Below are 15,000 nucleotides of genomic sequence, written 5' to 3' on the forward strand. Positions count from 1 at the left end.
GCAAGGATTCGGTAAGAGTTTAATGTACCAACTAAAGTTTAATTTCACCGGTGGTTACACCCATTGGAAATGCTGAAATGGATTAACAAGGTCCAGGCCACATTCTCAATTGAGAATTGCTCTTAGCCAGGCTATGTTTTACTTGACTACTTAGGGGGCATTGTCGATGTCCATTAAATACACTACTCTTTTAATGAAGAATCATGATTTGGTCACTGTAACTGGAGGTGCTCTCTAAATGGATTTCACTTCGAGACAAAGTATGCTGTAAAATATTTACAACTACTCTAAATGATCAATTGCATCCAACATCACAGAGTTTTGTACATTTCCAAAAGGCTTTTTAAAGAACTGGGGTGATTGCCAACAAGATCACATGGGATGAACAGTTACGGTATAAGTGAGTGCATTGTTCCCTTCCCAGTTTGTCTGTTTTCAAAGGAGATGATTATAGATCCTCTTATGCTGTGCGCACAGTCAGGCTTTTACTGTCAGCGAGGAAGTTATCAATATAATATAACATTTTTGAATGGCCATTGCTTTTACACTAGCTTTAAAGTGCTTGGACATTGAAACAAGCTTTGGTAGTGATATTATGATTATGATGGCATGCTTTGTAAGTATGATAGTGTGTTTTATGTATGATATGGTTATATAAGAATATGATCGTATGCTTTCTGACATGATATATGCTTTTTTGAGTATGATAGTGTTCTTTTTGAAAGAATGCGATTTACTACCACACTCGTCTACTGGCTTCTCTCCAACACACACAAGCATTACTTATATCCTCCTACGGGAGTTGCCACCTTCACTGTAAATGATGCCAGCAGTGGCCAACAAGCAGGGCAATGATGATCAACTGTGTCTTTCATATCACTATTACCATCATATTGCTATCAGTCTGGGCCAACAGACACACAGATGCAGGCAAAGACACACACACACACACACACACACACACACACACACACACACACACTGACATGCATCTAACACACACACACATACCTACACGAGTGCACACACACACACACACACACACACACACACACACACACACACGTTGACATGCATCTAACACACACACACACACACACACACACACACACACACACACACACACACACACACAGCGATCAGCTGTGTAATGTGAGAGGAAGTGACCGGTTTGACTGCTGGCCTCAGGCCGCTCTTTGTGAGGCTAGATTGTGTGCGTTGTAATGCCATTAGGCAAGATTAGCATTTACTGCTTGTCTCAGTAGCCTTGCACAATGACATAATGACTGCTGCTGCTCCTTAGATGGCTAGATGTTGTAGCAGCATTCTATTCTTTGGGAGGGGGCATATATAATTCCTATAGGTTTTTTAATCAGTATGGCACCATAGTGGGGTGGTAAGGATATACCCAGGGCTGTTGTTTGGCCGCAGACATGAGGCCAGAGGCCAAGTTCTGCAGGCATCCACATCCGTGGGTATATCCTTTGTCAAAGTTAAAGTTGACTTGAACAATGCCACGATCATGAGTGCCATTTTGTTTTTATACAGCAGTTGTATTCCATTTACAACTAATCAAGTTTAAAGACATCTGTAGTTTTCTGTAGTTCATTTTGATTTTTGTTTGTTCTTCATGCGCCCCCAAAAATAGTTCCAATCTGGTCTTGGCGTTGGCTGTTGCCAAGTAATGGGAAAGCAATGAGAAATGTCGCACTGCAGCCAAGTTGAATGAGACGCTATATGTGCACAATAATTTATATACTCGCTTGTCTTCACATTGCATGGTAATCTGAGCATTCAACCTACCGGTACTTCATTTCTCACTGAGAAACTGTCAAATATGACATTATGAAATTGCTACTCTCTCTCTTTTGGATAAATGGAACATTCAATGCAAAATGTGATTACTAGCTGTAAAGAACGGGGATGGAGATATCCTGAGATATATGATCAGTGTTTCCCATACATTGACTTATTTGTGGCGGCCCACCACAATATCAACTTTGACCACCACACAATGATTTTCCAGGTTGTACTAAATTGTGCTTAAATCTGGTTGGCATCAAAACCACACTGTCCTAATTGTTAAAAACTGTTGTATTCAAGTTAATTCTGCAAACCAACCACCACAAATGGAATTCAATTCTGTGGGAAATACTGATGATGATATCATAGAAGGTCTTCCATTCAATCAGAAATTAATAGATAGTGTGACCAGACCTAACTGTAGTGTAAATGGGTACGGTATGCACTGAACTGGACCAATGTGTGTATGTATGTATTTGATTCTCAGTTATTTTATGTATGTGTATGTCCTTGTAAGTGTCTAGGTTTGTATGCATGCCTTTGTGCCTAGGATAATGTATATCTATACTGTACATGCTTATCTGTGCATATGATGAGCGAGTTTATTTGGACAATTAGTGTTTGCTTGGCTCTATCACTATGCGTTTGTGTGTGCATGCATCTCTGTGTCTACATCTCTCTCTCTCTCTCTGTATGTGTGTGTGTGTGTGTGTGTATGTGTGTGTGTGTGTGCGTGTGTGTGTGTGTGTGTGTGTGTGTGTGTGTGTGTGTGTGTGTGTGTGAATGTCAGTTCAATCTCTTTGCATCTGTGTGTGTCTTTGCATCTGTGTGTGTGTGTGTATGTGTGCATCTCTTTGCATCTGTGTGTGTGTGTGTGTATGTGTGCATCTTTGTGCATCTGTGTGTGTGTGTGTGTGTATGTGTGCATCTCTGTACATCTGTGTGTGTGTGTGTGCGTGTATGTGTGCATCTGTGTATGTGTGTGTAAGTGTGTGTGTGTGTGTGTGTGTGTGTGTGTGTGTGCATGTGTGCATCTCTGTGCATCTGTGTGTGTGTGCACTGTGGGCATGAATGCGCTTGATTAGACCATGTCTCTCTCAATTCCCACAAACAGAGTCAGCTGAAGGCCCCTCAACTGATGGCTCTTTTTACTGGCTTCTAGCCTTGGGCTATGATCTTCTGTAAGAGTTTAAGTCCATTGTGGTTACTGTGATGCCTCTCTCTCTCTTTTCCTCTCTCTCTCTCTCTCTTCCTCTGTTTCTGGGTATCTCTCTCTCTCATCTTAGTTTTCTCTTCCTCCCCTTCCACTTACCCTCCCCCTCACACTTTTTTTTCTCTCTTTATGTTCCAATTTCTCTCTCTTCTCCTCCTCTTCCCTTTTACTTGCTCTCTCCTTTCTCGCTGTCTCATTCTCTCTCTCTCTCTCCCACATACTCTCTTCCTCCTCTCCTTCTCTCTTTTCACTGCTCTCATGCTCTACACAGCGTCTCCCCCACACAGAGAGGAAATGATTTATCCTGTTTGAACACAGGCTTTGTGCAGTGTGCACACTGAACCTTGTGCCCACTGCGCTCTATGCATACAGCATATGGCAACTGGCATTTACATTTTTTTTTTTTTTTTCGATTTCAGCACGACACACATTTAACACAAGCCCATACCCATGAGCAGAACGCCTCAGATATTTTGCAAAATGAAATACTTTAGTCAAAACTTTTCACTCATTTTAAAAAATATATATTTTGTTGTTGCATGGTACACACATGAATCAATTACACACTACTGTGCTCAATACTATACACATTTGACACTTCTGCTTTTCTTAGAATATAGTATAGGTTTGATTTTGATGTTCCTACTTGACTATTTAGAGAACAAGAATATTGACCAAATACAACACACAGAATTAGGCCTCCTTTAACTGAAATCACTCAATAAATCTAGCAATTTCCAATTGAGGTATTTTGCACTGGAAATTAGAACAGAAAAGTACAATGTAAACATTTGTGGAGACAAAAAAAAAGACTTTGCATCATTCCAGTCCCTTGGTTCAACCCGTTGTGTGCAACAACATAGTCAACTAATGTTGCTTGAATCTCATTGGTTATGTAAATGTGGTCGTCGTTTTCTTTGTTCATGTACTCTTTCTGTCCTCTATCTTCATCTTCATCTCCCAACCCATCTTCCTCCAACCCATCTTCCTCTACTACGAGCATGCAATATCGGTTGCTTTCCAGTTCTGTTCAAGACAGATAAACTCACCTGTGGCCTTTTACAGTGCTTAGGTCTGATAGATGAGTTTATAGTTAAGCGCCAAAGTGTCTTTTCACCTGATCACTTTGTTTGATCAGTTGGGTCATGAGTGTGCTATTTTGAAGTGTCTTGACATGTCAAAGAAGTGAAATTATGCTAGATGTGTAAAGTAGAGAAGTGTGTTTAGTGTTTTGCAAACTACTGTGAGTAGTGTTTTGCAAAAAGTGTTTTGTTATTATTGTGCAGATCTGGGTTGAGCTTTTGGTGTTTAAGGTTTCACCAGTGGGCTTCTTTATAATTCTGTGTAAGTGATTGAAAAAAAAAAAGTCATCAGATCCCTGTGCTAGTTGCCTCTTATTGTATGGCTATTACACTTCCTGTGGCTCCAATTTGTGTGTTTGTGTGTGTGTGTGTGTGTGTGTGTGTGTGTGTGTGTGTGTGTGTGTGTGTCTGTGTATCTGTGTATCCACTGTTTTCCAATCAACCCCCTCCACACACAATAATGTGTAACTTAGTGGTTGTGGAATAGAAAATAGTGTTGTCTTTGTTGCACATTGCTCATTAGGAAATACATTAAAAAAAACTGTCAGATTGACAACAAGACAAACCAATTTGACAATCTTGACATAAGCAATGGCATCATGACTCTGATTCTGATTGCACTGGCCGTTTCATTGGCATAAATATTTGCTTTTGAGGCATAAACTAAGCATTTTGAGCAAGATGCACGCTTTTTCAGCTTATCCACTATGAGGTGCAGTTTGCACTAATTGTTTTGAGAAATGCACTGAGAAAAACTGTTGTGCAAATGTGCATTATGATTCGAAAAATGCACCAAAGCGACTGAGGAAAACTGTAATATGCAGACAGGAGCGTGTGTGTGTCTGTCTGTATGAAGTATATTTGCAACAAGGCTTAGGGTGAGCTTGTTGATATTGTATTTGATTGCATGTGTATGCATATTATTGTATCAATCCCTTTGCTGGTGTGTGAGTGTGCGTGTGTGAGAGTGTGTGTGTGTGTGTGTGTGTGACTGACAGACTGACTGACCGACTGACTGTGTCTGTGTGTGTGTCTGTGTGTGTGTGTGTGTGTGTGTGTGTGTGTGCGCGTGCGTGGGTTCTCCTCTACAGGGCGACAGATGCAGCAGTACACTGATCCAGAGCTTTGGCAGTGGTGTGATGTGTTTATTATGAGTTGTTTTGCCTGCATGGCTGCCTTGTATCTGCTCTGCTCTGGAAACTGTGTTAAATCTGATGCGAGCGAGTGGGTGACTCTGTGTGTGTGTGTGCGTGTGTGTGTGTGTGTGTGATAGAGAGAGAAGCAGGATTAGTGTTATGTGTACTCTCTCTCTCTCACTCTCTTTTTCTCTCACTCTATCTCCCTCTGTATCTCTTTCTCTCTTTTGCTCTCTCTCTCCCATCCCAATACCCCACTGCCCCACTTCCTCTTAAAAAAGCAGACTTTTTTTTACTTGGATAACCCGAAAGAGCGTTTGTACAGAGGCGGCCTTTCAACTCTTTGTAGTCAAGCAGCTGTTCTCTCTCAGACGCGGAAGAGAGAGCACAGAGACTCTCCACCCTCCAGCGCTGCTTTCCTTGAAAGAGGACGGCAGTGGCTAACAGCCACATCAGTGCAGGCACATCTGTACCAATTCGGAGACATCTAATACAGTGTGTCACTGGGAAGGTTTCATACACGACAAAAAGTTTGGTCTTGTTATTTAAAGGTGTGCTTTGAGAATCTAATCCAAACATGTTTTGTCTGGTTTGGTGAATGGTCCTCTTGCTGTCTGTGTGGTGTGTGCACTCAGGAGAACTCTTGTGATTGTACACAGCAGCCCTGACGCCATGGAAACAGAGTTGGTTAGAGTGAGCTATCTGCTATTCCAGCCAGTCAACACATTGCGTCAGGAGAATGGAGATGAGGGGTGTAGGTTGATTGGCTGTTGAGGTCAAATAGAACAACCTTTCACCAGAGTCAGAGACTTGGACCTCTGTTGCCACTGTGTGATCATAACAGCATGGGAACATACTGTATAACACATTGAATTGCAAGATCGTTATTTTTTTCCAGTCTTCACAGAACACAAAAACTTGTGTCGTCTCTTAACAAGCACATGTTATCCTTGCTCCTAACTGGCTATTTTTTATTTGAACTCTGAGTACGGCATGTACCTGTATTCACTATGCTAATCAGCAGTGCGGTCTGAATAAAGATGATTTGAAATGGAAGTGCAGGATGAGTGCTTGCAGATGGTCTTCAGCTTCAGGCACTGCTTTAGATCAAAATGCATGATTTACGAGGCATTGAACTGACTCTTCATGTCTGAATATATAGTAAAAGTTTATCCTTTGAAGCACCAAATTTTACTGGCTGCATGTGATAACTGCTGGTGCCACAGAATATTTGGAGATACTATTTTCAAGGAAGTCCTCATTATCGGGAGATGTTTAATCCGCTCTGATGTGCATATCACAAGAACTCTCATATCCGAAGTTTATGAGTCACTGGAACACACAGACAATTTATGTCTTTTAAAAAAAGTGCAGCCTAGATAGGACTGATGTTTCAGACGCTTCCTTACTGTGAGGAAGATGTTGCGACATTGAAACGTCAGTCCTTTCCATGTTAACACCATTATTAAAAGACACAAATGATCTGTGCGTGTGCCTTGGTGACTCATTTTGTTCTGCAGTGAATTGAATGAACCTACACCGGAGAACCACCCAATTGTTTGATTACACTAAAGCGAGGTGAAGTCCCCTTCTTGCTCATTCCAAGTTTATGAATTGTAGCTCGAGACTCTTCTCGACTGCAGACACTAGGAGTTATTCCCACCCAGAACACAGTGCCTGAGCAGCCGTGTGTTAAAACGTCTCCCTGAGGAGAAGGAGCCTGAGACTCCAGCAGAGGGAGGTCGGTCTGAGGGAGCAGTGTGTCTTGTGAGGCGTTGCGCGGGGTGAGATGGGGGCCAGCGACATGAGCTCGTTAGTGGTCGTCATTAGTGCACATACACTGGAGGACAGAGAGAGTACCAGAGGCACCGCACGCACTGAGATGGCATATTAGCCCCCGTACATGTGCACAGGCAAGCATACACACACACACACACACACACACACACACACACACACACACACACACACACACACACCACAAACACACACACACACACACACACACACACACACCATACACAACACACATACACCGCACACATACACCGCACACACCCACCGCACACATACACACACACACCACACACACACACACACACTATTCAAAGATATTCAGCCACTTAGTCCTTGTGATGTCGCATTCCATCATCTCCATCACACTGTGTGTGACTGCAGCAACAATACATTGTTCGCTCCCAGCTTCATCTGCAGGAGCTGCAGGAGTCTCCACTGGGTTGTTATTGCACATAAAGCTTTAATCCCCTGGACCTCCAGAGGCAGACTTTCAATGCTTCCCCAACTCAGCAAATCCCTTTAGAAGCCCGCTGATGAAGCCGAAAGGGGCCCAACAATACACGCGCACACACACACCCTGTACTCCCACCCCCCACACACACACACAGGAACTCAAACTGTCACTGCACACAGGCACAGTTAGCGGCACGACCCAATCCCTTTTCTCGGGTGTCAAGCGTGACTCGCGCAACAGAAGGAAAGAATTCACAAGCCTAGGTTGGATCGTCGTTGCTGTGCTGTGCAGTGTAGTGCAGTGGATGGCTCCCAGTGGAGAAGGCCTTTTGCGTTCTCCAAACAAAAGATGGGCTTTAATAGAGGTCTTCAAAAGTAATTGCATTGAGAGAACGATGTCCATGAGGAAATTAGCATGTCCTGTTCATATTCGTTGTAAACAGTAGCCTCACACATGGGGCCAGAGTTGTTTACAGGTGTCTGGTAGGTGTGACATGCTGAAAATATGCTGTTCCGCAGGGAACAAAGCCTCCCATTTTAAAATGATAGGGGGCTATGTGCCTGTCAACTCCAGTCAAGGCACGGAAATGGTGTCTCTTATCTCATCTGTGCTTCAGTCAGAGAAGCAAATGGAAGCTCAAGAGAATTGAAATGCAACGTGGCATGATTGCCTTATGACCTGAGAATCCTTAAGATAATTGCTTTGATGTGTTTTGTGTGTGTGTGTATGTGTATGTGTGTGTGTGTGTGTGTCTATGAGAGAGAGAGAGAGAGACAGAGAGAGAGAGAGAAAGGGAAAGAAACAGATGAGAGAGAGATTGGGGAGAGGACAGGAAAGGTGTGATTCTATTACATGAATAGGATTACAGTTTCAGTGTTGACATGTAGTTCTTGTGATTTCTCCAGTCAAAGCAGTAGTTGTATGTTTAGCAGAAGCATGTGTTTTCAGGGAAGATACCAGCTTGTAAATAGATATTTACAGGGTGCGATTTGTGTAAAAACCAGAGGGGGGGGGGGGGGGGGTGATTTTGAATAAGTTTGTAAACCCCCCCCCCCCCCCCATCCAAAAAATAAATAAAAAAATGAACAAACGATTCATAGCCTAGTAATGTCATGGCTAATAATACCCTATATTGTTTTTGCCACCTTTGTAACATTTTAGTTTTAGTTTACCGTGGTGTATGACTTTAAACAGCGAGTGTGCTTGGTATGATGATCAGCTCCTCTAGGACTTTTGACAAGCATACAAATTCACCTTGTTCTTGCCCCATCTGAAATGACTTCTCTACTTTTGCTGCCTCCATCCTTTCTGTATTTGTTGTGTAAAAAAAACGTTGTATATGATGGCACTGAAGTCTTAGTGAATTGGCTAACAGTGTTAGTTGGTAACCAAATAGCCTACACATTGCGCTACACGCTGCGTAGGCTACGTGCATTCTCTCTCCTGCTGATTTGCGTTCTGCCAAGTGCGTAATATTGCAAAAGTTGAAAAAATAAATGTGTTTATTGTAGCCTACAGAAAATAAATAGCCTATCATACTGTCAGTTAATTGCCTACAGTGCAGTGAAGAGTTTGGAGAGTAAAGTTATAGGGCAACTTGGAAGTTTTATGAAAATAATTTACGAACCAGAACATAAAGACCATGAAGCTTCTATTTCTTGCAGCTGTTAAAACACCCGCTAGATAGTTTAAATACCCACCAACATTAGTTTTTGCAGTAGGCCTACAGATTATTTCTAAAAGTTATGTATCTACTACTGGCTGATTTATCAAACGAGTGCTTTCTCGTTCGTCCTCCGCAAACTACAGGTGTTTCGGTATAGAGCCATTGAATAAGCGATGCCAAGCCATTTCTGTAACACTTTTTGTGACATTCAGCAAATATCTACTGAATGTCTACGTGCAGTTGTCCTCCATCTCAGTTGCATCAGTTTTCTCATTTTGAAGGTTCTAAAACATTATTATGCTTCACTGAATCCTTCTCGTTTTCTTTCATTTGTCCAGCTAACTTTTCCATTGAACCTAGCAATTTATGATGGATTACACACTCGACATTCTGAAATGTCCTGCACGATCAAGGCCAAATTAAGTTATCACGCAGCCACTGTGTCAGCAGCATCAGTGCTGACGGTGACGATGCGTTTCTGATGTCAGATTATTATGTAGGCTAGCCTACTAGACTGTTCTCACGTTGCAGCGCTTTACTTATATGAAGTAGCATTAATCAATATGAGGGGCAGAGGGAGATAAATGTTGTCCCCCCCGACGATAAAAATAATTTAGCAGAGGTAGGGATAGGAAAACCAGAGGGGGGGAAATCCTAACCATCCCCCCCTACAAATCGCACCCTGGATATTTATATAAGCAGGGGCATCATTAGTCACTTTTCTTTGACTTATCTGGTGTGCATTGCTCAAAGATACCATGTGTCAGACTAGTCCACTATAGGAAGCTCTGAACCACCCTAGTCATCATATTTCATATGTGTCGCTGTCATGGTAGGGGTGGATGCTGGATATTTCTCCAATTACACCGAGGCCAATCAATACACAGAATGAGTGTCCTTCAGAAGTCCTGATGCTGAGGGATTGCATGATTGTCCCCTTTGCCCTGTGCTGGTCTTGGGCTTTGAAACCTGAACATGAGAGCCATCCCCCCCTGACAGAGTTGACCCGGTGGATTGATGTGAAGGATGGAATGAGGGCAGCAGACTTGAGGAATGTGATTATGTTTGCCATGGAGCTGTGTGTTGGCATCTTGTTGGCATCTTACACCTTGATGTGCCACTGCTCCATGACAGGGAGACGGCGAGGTTGGTTGGATGTGTGATTCGACCCCCTGAAGGATGGGTAAAAATTCTGTGCACGTAAAAAAGTACATGCTGAAGGTCGTGACTAGAAGTGTTTATCAGGAGCATTTTGTCTGCCAAGTTTGAGTTATGAGGGCAATTAACTCTGATTCTGATTTTTTACCCAAAGCAGCTTCAGCAAATATTTACTTTTTTCAGTATTGATAACTGTCAACTGTCAAGTTATCAATCAATGATGGCCACATAGAAAACACATTCCATTTCTCCTGCCTTTGAAAGCATTGAGCTCCATATGGACAGACCATTGGGGCCGACACAGAAACCTACCTGATTATAGGTGTATTTAGCTGACATCCCAAGCAACTTATAGAGCAAATAAAGAATTATTGTTTTCAGTGTATTGATAGGTATGTCATTGATCATTGGATCGTCACTAGTCATCATTATTGATCGGTGTGTAGTGTACTGATGTGTGTGTCTCCTCCTCTTCAGGCCTGCGGAGCTCCTACGCCAGCCAGCACAGCCACCTGGGTCAGCAGGCCAGGCCCACCATGTCCCCAGAGCACCACATCACGCCCATCTACGAGGACCGCACTTTCCAGAGGCAGCTCTACTACAGCCCGACGCACGGCTCCCAGAGCGCCCTCTACAGGTCGAGCACAGGTATGGCAGGCGACTGAAGTGAAGGAGCAGAAGTGCTGATGGTCTTATGAGCTTAACGTGGTCCAGGAGAGGCTAATCTCCTCCCATCAGCCACTTATTCAGTCTGTGGCTTTTATCAAGACTTTAATGCAGACTGATAAAGCCACTCTCTCTCTCTCACGCTCTCTCTTTCTCAATCTGTCACTCTCTCTCTTTCTCTCTCTCTATTCCTCTCTCTCTCTCTCTCTCTCTCTCTCTCTTTTAGACACACACGCACAGTCTTGCTTAGCAAGATAGCCTAAACTGGCTTATAAGCCTGATTATGGAAGCGCATTAAAACAATTACAGTCAGGGCAAGAGTCAGCAGAAACTTGGGAGCACTTTCTGTGCGTGAGTGGAAGTGTGTGTGTGTGTGTGTGTGTGTGTGTGTGTGTGTGTATGTGTGTGTGTGAATAATGATAAGTCCAGTTCCTCTGAGACTTGTAATGACCTTGTTTTATTCTCCCCTGTTGAATTACTCTCTCTCCCTGTCTTTCTGTCTCTCTCTCTTTCTCACACACACACACACACACACACACACACACACTTCTCGTTTCAGGGCTCGGAACCCTCCAGCGAACTACTAGCCAATGCAGCGCCCTGACCTATCAGAGGGCTGGCTACACCCTAAACTCCGCAACGCTGCAGTCGGACCCCTACCGCTCTGCCCAGTACCGTCCAGCCGAAGCCATTTACGCCCGACACGCCATCACTGTGGACAATGGTGCCACACGCTCTCCGTCTATAGACAGCATCCAGAAAGACCCCAGGTAAAGTAGAGCAGCCATTACAGGCGCAGCTGGAAATGCCAGGGCCAATTATTACTAGGGCTGTCAAAATAACTGATTAATTTCGATTAATTAATTTGAGAAAAAATAACTGATTAAAAAAAATAACGCAGATTAATCGATTCTGTATGACCTTTGACCCCGAGCCGTTGTAGTCAGTAACCATTAGACTGTAAAAAGAAGGAGAGAGAAGAAAATGTCTAGATCATTGATTGGACTGCAATGTCTGCAGCAAGGAATTTGCATATCACCGGAGTTCATCAACTCTAAAGTCGCACATCAATGCAAAGAAATAGACATTGAGGGGAGTGTTCATTTATTTTCATTGTGTCCCCTAGGTTATATCTGTGGCCTGAAATACCTTGTATATGAAAAAAAAACTTCTTCCCGAAGCACTTTTGAATTTATTTCCTCAGCATATTAGGTCATATCATAGATTATTATGGCCATTATTAAAATAATAATAAAAGAGTTTTTGAACTTTAATGTCATTAATGCTGATTATTCAATGATTCATTTGAATTTAAATATTTAAAATACTTTTACAGCAAATATTATATATGTGATTAATTTAGATTAATTAATCACAGAGTATGTAATTAATTAGATACATTTTTTAATCGATTGACAGTCCTAATTATTACACAACATATGCCTATGCACACAACATGGGCCAATGCTTATTCTGGGAATGAAAAGTCTGTATGTGTGTGTGTGTGTGTGTGTGTGTGTGTGTGTATGTGTGTGTGTGTGTGTGTGTGTGTGTGTGTGTGTGTGTGTGTGTTTTGTGTGTGTGTGTCTGTAGGGAGTTTGCATGGAGGGACCCTGAGATCACTGAGGTTATCCGTATGCTGCAGCACAGTTTTCCCTCGGTGCAAGCCAATGCTGCTGCCTACCTACAACATCTGTGCTACGGAGACAACAGGATCAAGGCAGAGGTACACACACATATATGCACACAAATAAAATCAAATATGTGTACACACACACACACACACAACCCCCCACACACACACACAGTTTACACACATGCACACGTACACAATCACACCCATGTTTATTCCTGTGAACACTATAATATATTGCATACTGTATGCATATTGCACATGACACATGTAGATATACAGTATAAATAAAGCATGCAATGTGCATATGTCCTGTGCTACAGTAGTGTTGCAAATGTGGTGGAACAGTGGTAAGGTCAGTTGACCCGGGTCCGATTCCGGAACCTACAGTGTTGAGACCATGTCACTTTGGGTAAAAGTTACCGCTATTTGTTAGTCAACTTTAAATTTTAACCTTTTACATTTTAATGTTCATTCCCTTCCAAACGGCCACAGGGTGTCTTCATAGGGACTGTCCATCCTGCCGGACTCATGTTGAACATGTTGAACCTTGTCAGTGGCAACAAAGCAGTTCATTTTGATGTGGCACGTTGTTGCCAGTGTTAGTCTCTTGGTTTGTATTCCCACTGAAAGTTTGATCCTAAAAATATCTTCCTTTAAAGTTTCCCAGATTTTGACTATCCAATCATTGTGGATGATTTGGATGATAGCTAGTGTATATGATGAGAGAAAGAGAGAGAGAGAGAGAGCACTCACTTGACATGCCTATAGCCACATGGCCCTGGCTGATGACTATTGACATAGTGCCCTCCCTTTGTGCAGATTAGCCACTTACTCTCCTCCTGTTTGGCCAACACAACACAAAGCACATCACAGTAGGATATGGGTTGACCTCCATCTGCATCCTCTGAGCCTATTCAGCTCATAATCCAGATGGAACAAATATACATCTCTTCCCTGTAATCCAGTGCCAATAGATATCGTTCATTTGACAGATTACACTGCCCGGCTATATTTATGTATTCTCTCTCTTTTAGTCAGATTATCTATTGTGTGTATGTATTTGTTTGTTTGTGTGATGTGTGTGTGTGTGTTAGTGTTGTGTTGTGATGATGATGGTGATGATGATGATGATGGTGATGACTCATAATAAGATTTGTTGGACACCGAGAGTGGGGGATTAAATGCAAATAGACTCTAGTGACCCATATGTGGTCTGAATGTGTGGTAGCTTTCAGCGCTGCTCTGTAGTACACTGGGTGCTCTCATTTTGAGCCAGGGCTCATTCTCCTCATGTAGGGGGGATTCTTTCTCTCCTCGCATAACCTTAGCAAAGCTCCTGCGGCCTGTCGCAAATACGGAAAAAATATTCACTTAAGATTTTCTTCAAAGACTGAGTTACTGTTTCCTTAAAATAAAAACCAGTTGCACAAACCTCCCCCTCCTCCACCCCCAAAGCATCCTTAGAAAATAATTAAAGTCTAGAACTGGGTTGTGGGGCACAACCATGACTGTTTATTTGTCAATAAGCACTCTTGCCAATGCCAGAAAAGGCTTAACTCAGACTCTTATCGCTTTTCTCACTCAACTGAACTCTGTTTAGACTGGACACATCTGGCCACAGATTTCCAGTCATATTGTCCATCTGTTTCATCTTGTGTCTGAGGGGCAAACGGTTGGGGGAGGGGGTCGAAGGGGTCAAAACACAAGTCGAGATAGAAGGGCGGCCAAGAATATTGTATTTTGAGGAGGGTTAATAACACCTAGTGTGATCCTAGAAGTGGCGTCTTGTCCAAAGAGAGGGATGTCTGTGCCGCCGTTGGCAAATCATTGTGGCAGGCACCGAAGCAATCAGCCATGAAATGATAGTTAATGTGTTTATGCCCGAATCTGTCTGGTTTGTCTAGAGTCATGCTTCATCAGGGGAAGGGAACGGCGCTGGCTGAGGAAGAGGCAAATACCGAGGGCGAGACTGTGTGTTTAGAGACGTGGAAAGGAACTAGTGTGTCTCAAAGAAACTTGAGGCTAATTTGGGCTAAAAGATGTTCTTGTTTCACATTGATTGAGAGACCTCATAACATATAGACTGTGTGAGTTCTTGCTGTAATTCACTATTTTGGGCAATGAAGTATTTTAGTAGCACAAGTGATTTCAACTGGAGAAAATCACTCAAAAGAATCCGAGGGGTAAAGAAATCTGTAGTAATTCATTTCCATACAGACATATTTCTGATATGAAAGTAGAAAAAATCTTTATCAAAACAGTCTGTGGAGACACAAGTGATTATGGTATCGCATGGTGAAAATGTACAGTCTTAAGACAAGTCATTGGCATTGTGGCCATTAAATACTAACATATACAATAATGTTCGAAAAATGAATGTGATCTGGCT

General features: G+C 42.6%; 1 protein-coding gene across 1 annotated transcript in view; it reads left to right on the forward strand.

Moving 5' to 3' along the window:
* LOC143142018 (plakophilin-4-like) overlaps positions 1–15,000 on the forward strand; it is a 43,872-nt gene that overhangs the window by 15,593 nt on the left and 13,279 nt on the right. The window contains exons 8-11 of the mRNA XM_076302707.1: positions 10,614–10,631; positions 10,787–10,957; positions 11,535–11,745; positions 12,569–12,701. Coding sequence (XP_076158822.1) covers positions 10,614–10,631; positions 10,787–10,957; positions 11,535–11,745; positions 12,569–12,701 — 533 coding nt within the window. The remainder of the gene's footprint in view (positions 1–10,613; positions 10,632–10,786; positions 10,958–11,534; positions 11,746–12,568; positions 12,702–15,000) is intronic.

Source organism: Alosa pseudoharengus, unplaced genomic scaffold (assembly GCF_046254945.1).
Source record: "Alosa pseudoharengus isolate Yale_2024_CS ecotype anadromous, Long Island Sound unplaced genomic scaffold, YU_APseudo_1.1 YU_APseudo_1.1_scf_24, whole genome shotgun sequence".
Taxonomy (NCBI): domain Eukaryota; kingdom Metazoa; phylum Chordata; class Actinopteri; order Clupeiformes; family Clupeidae; genus Alosa; species Alosa pseudoharengus.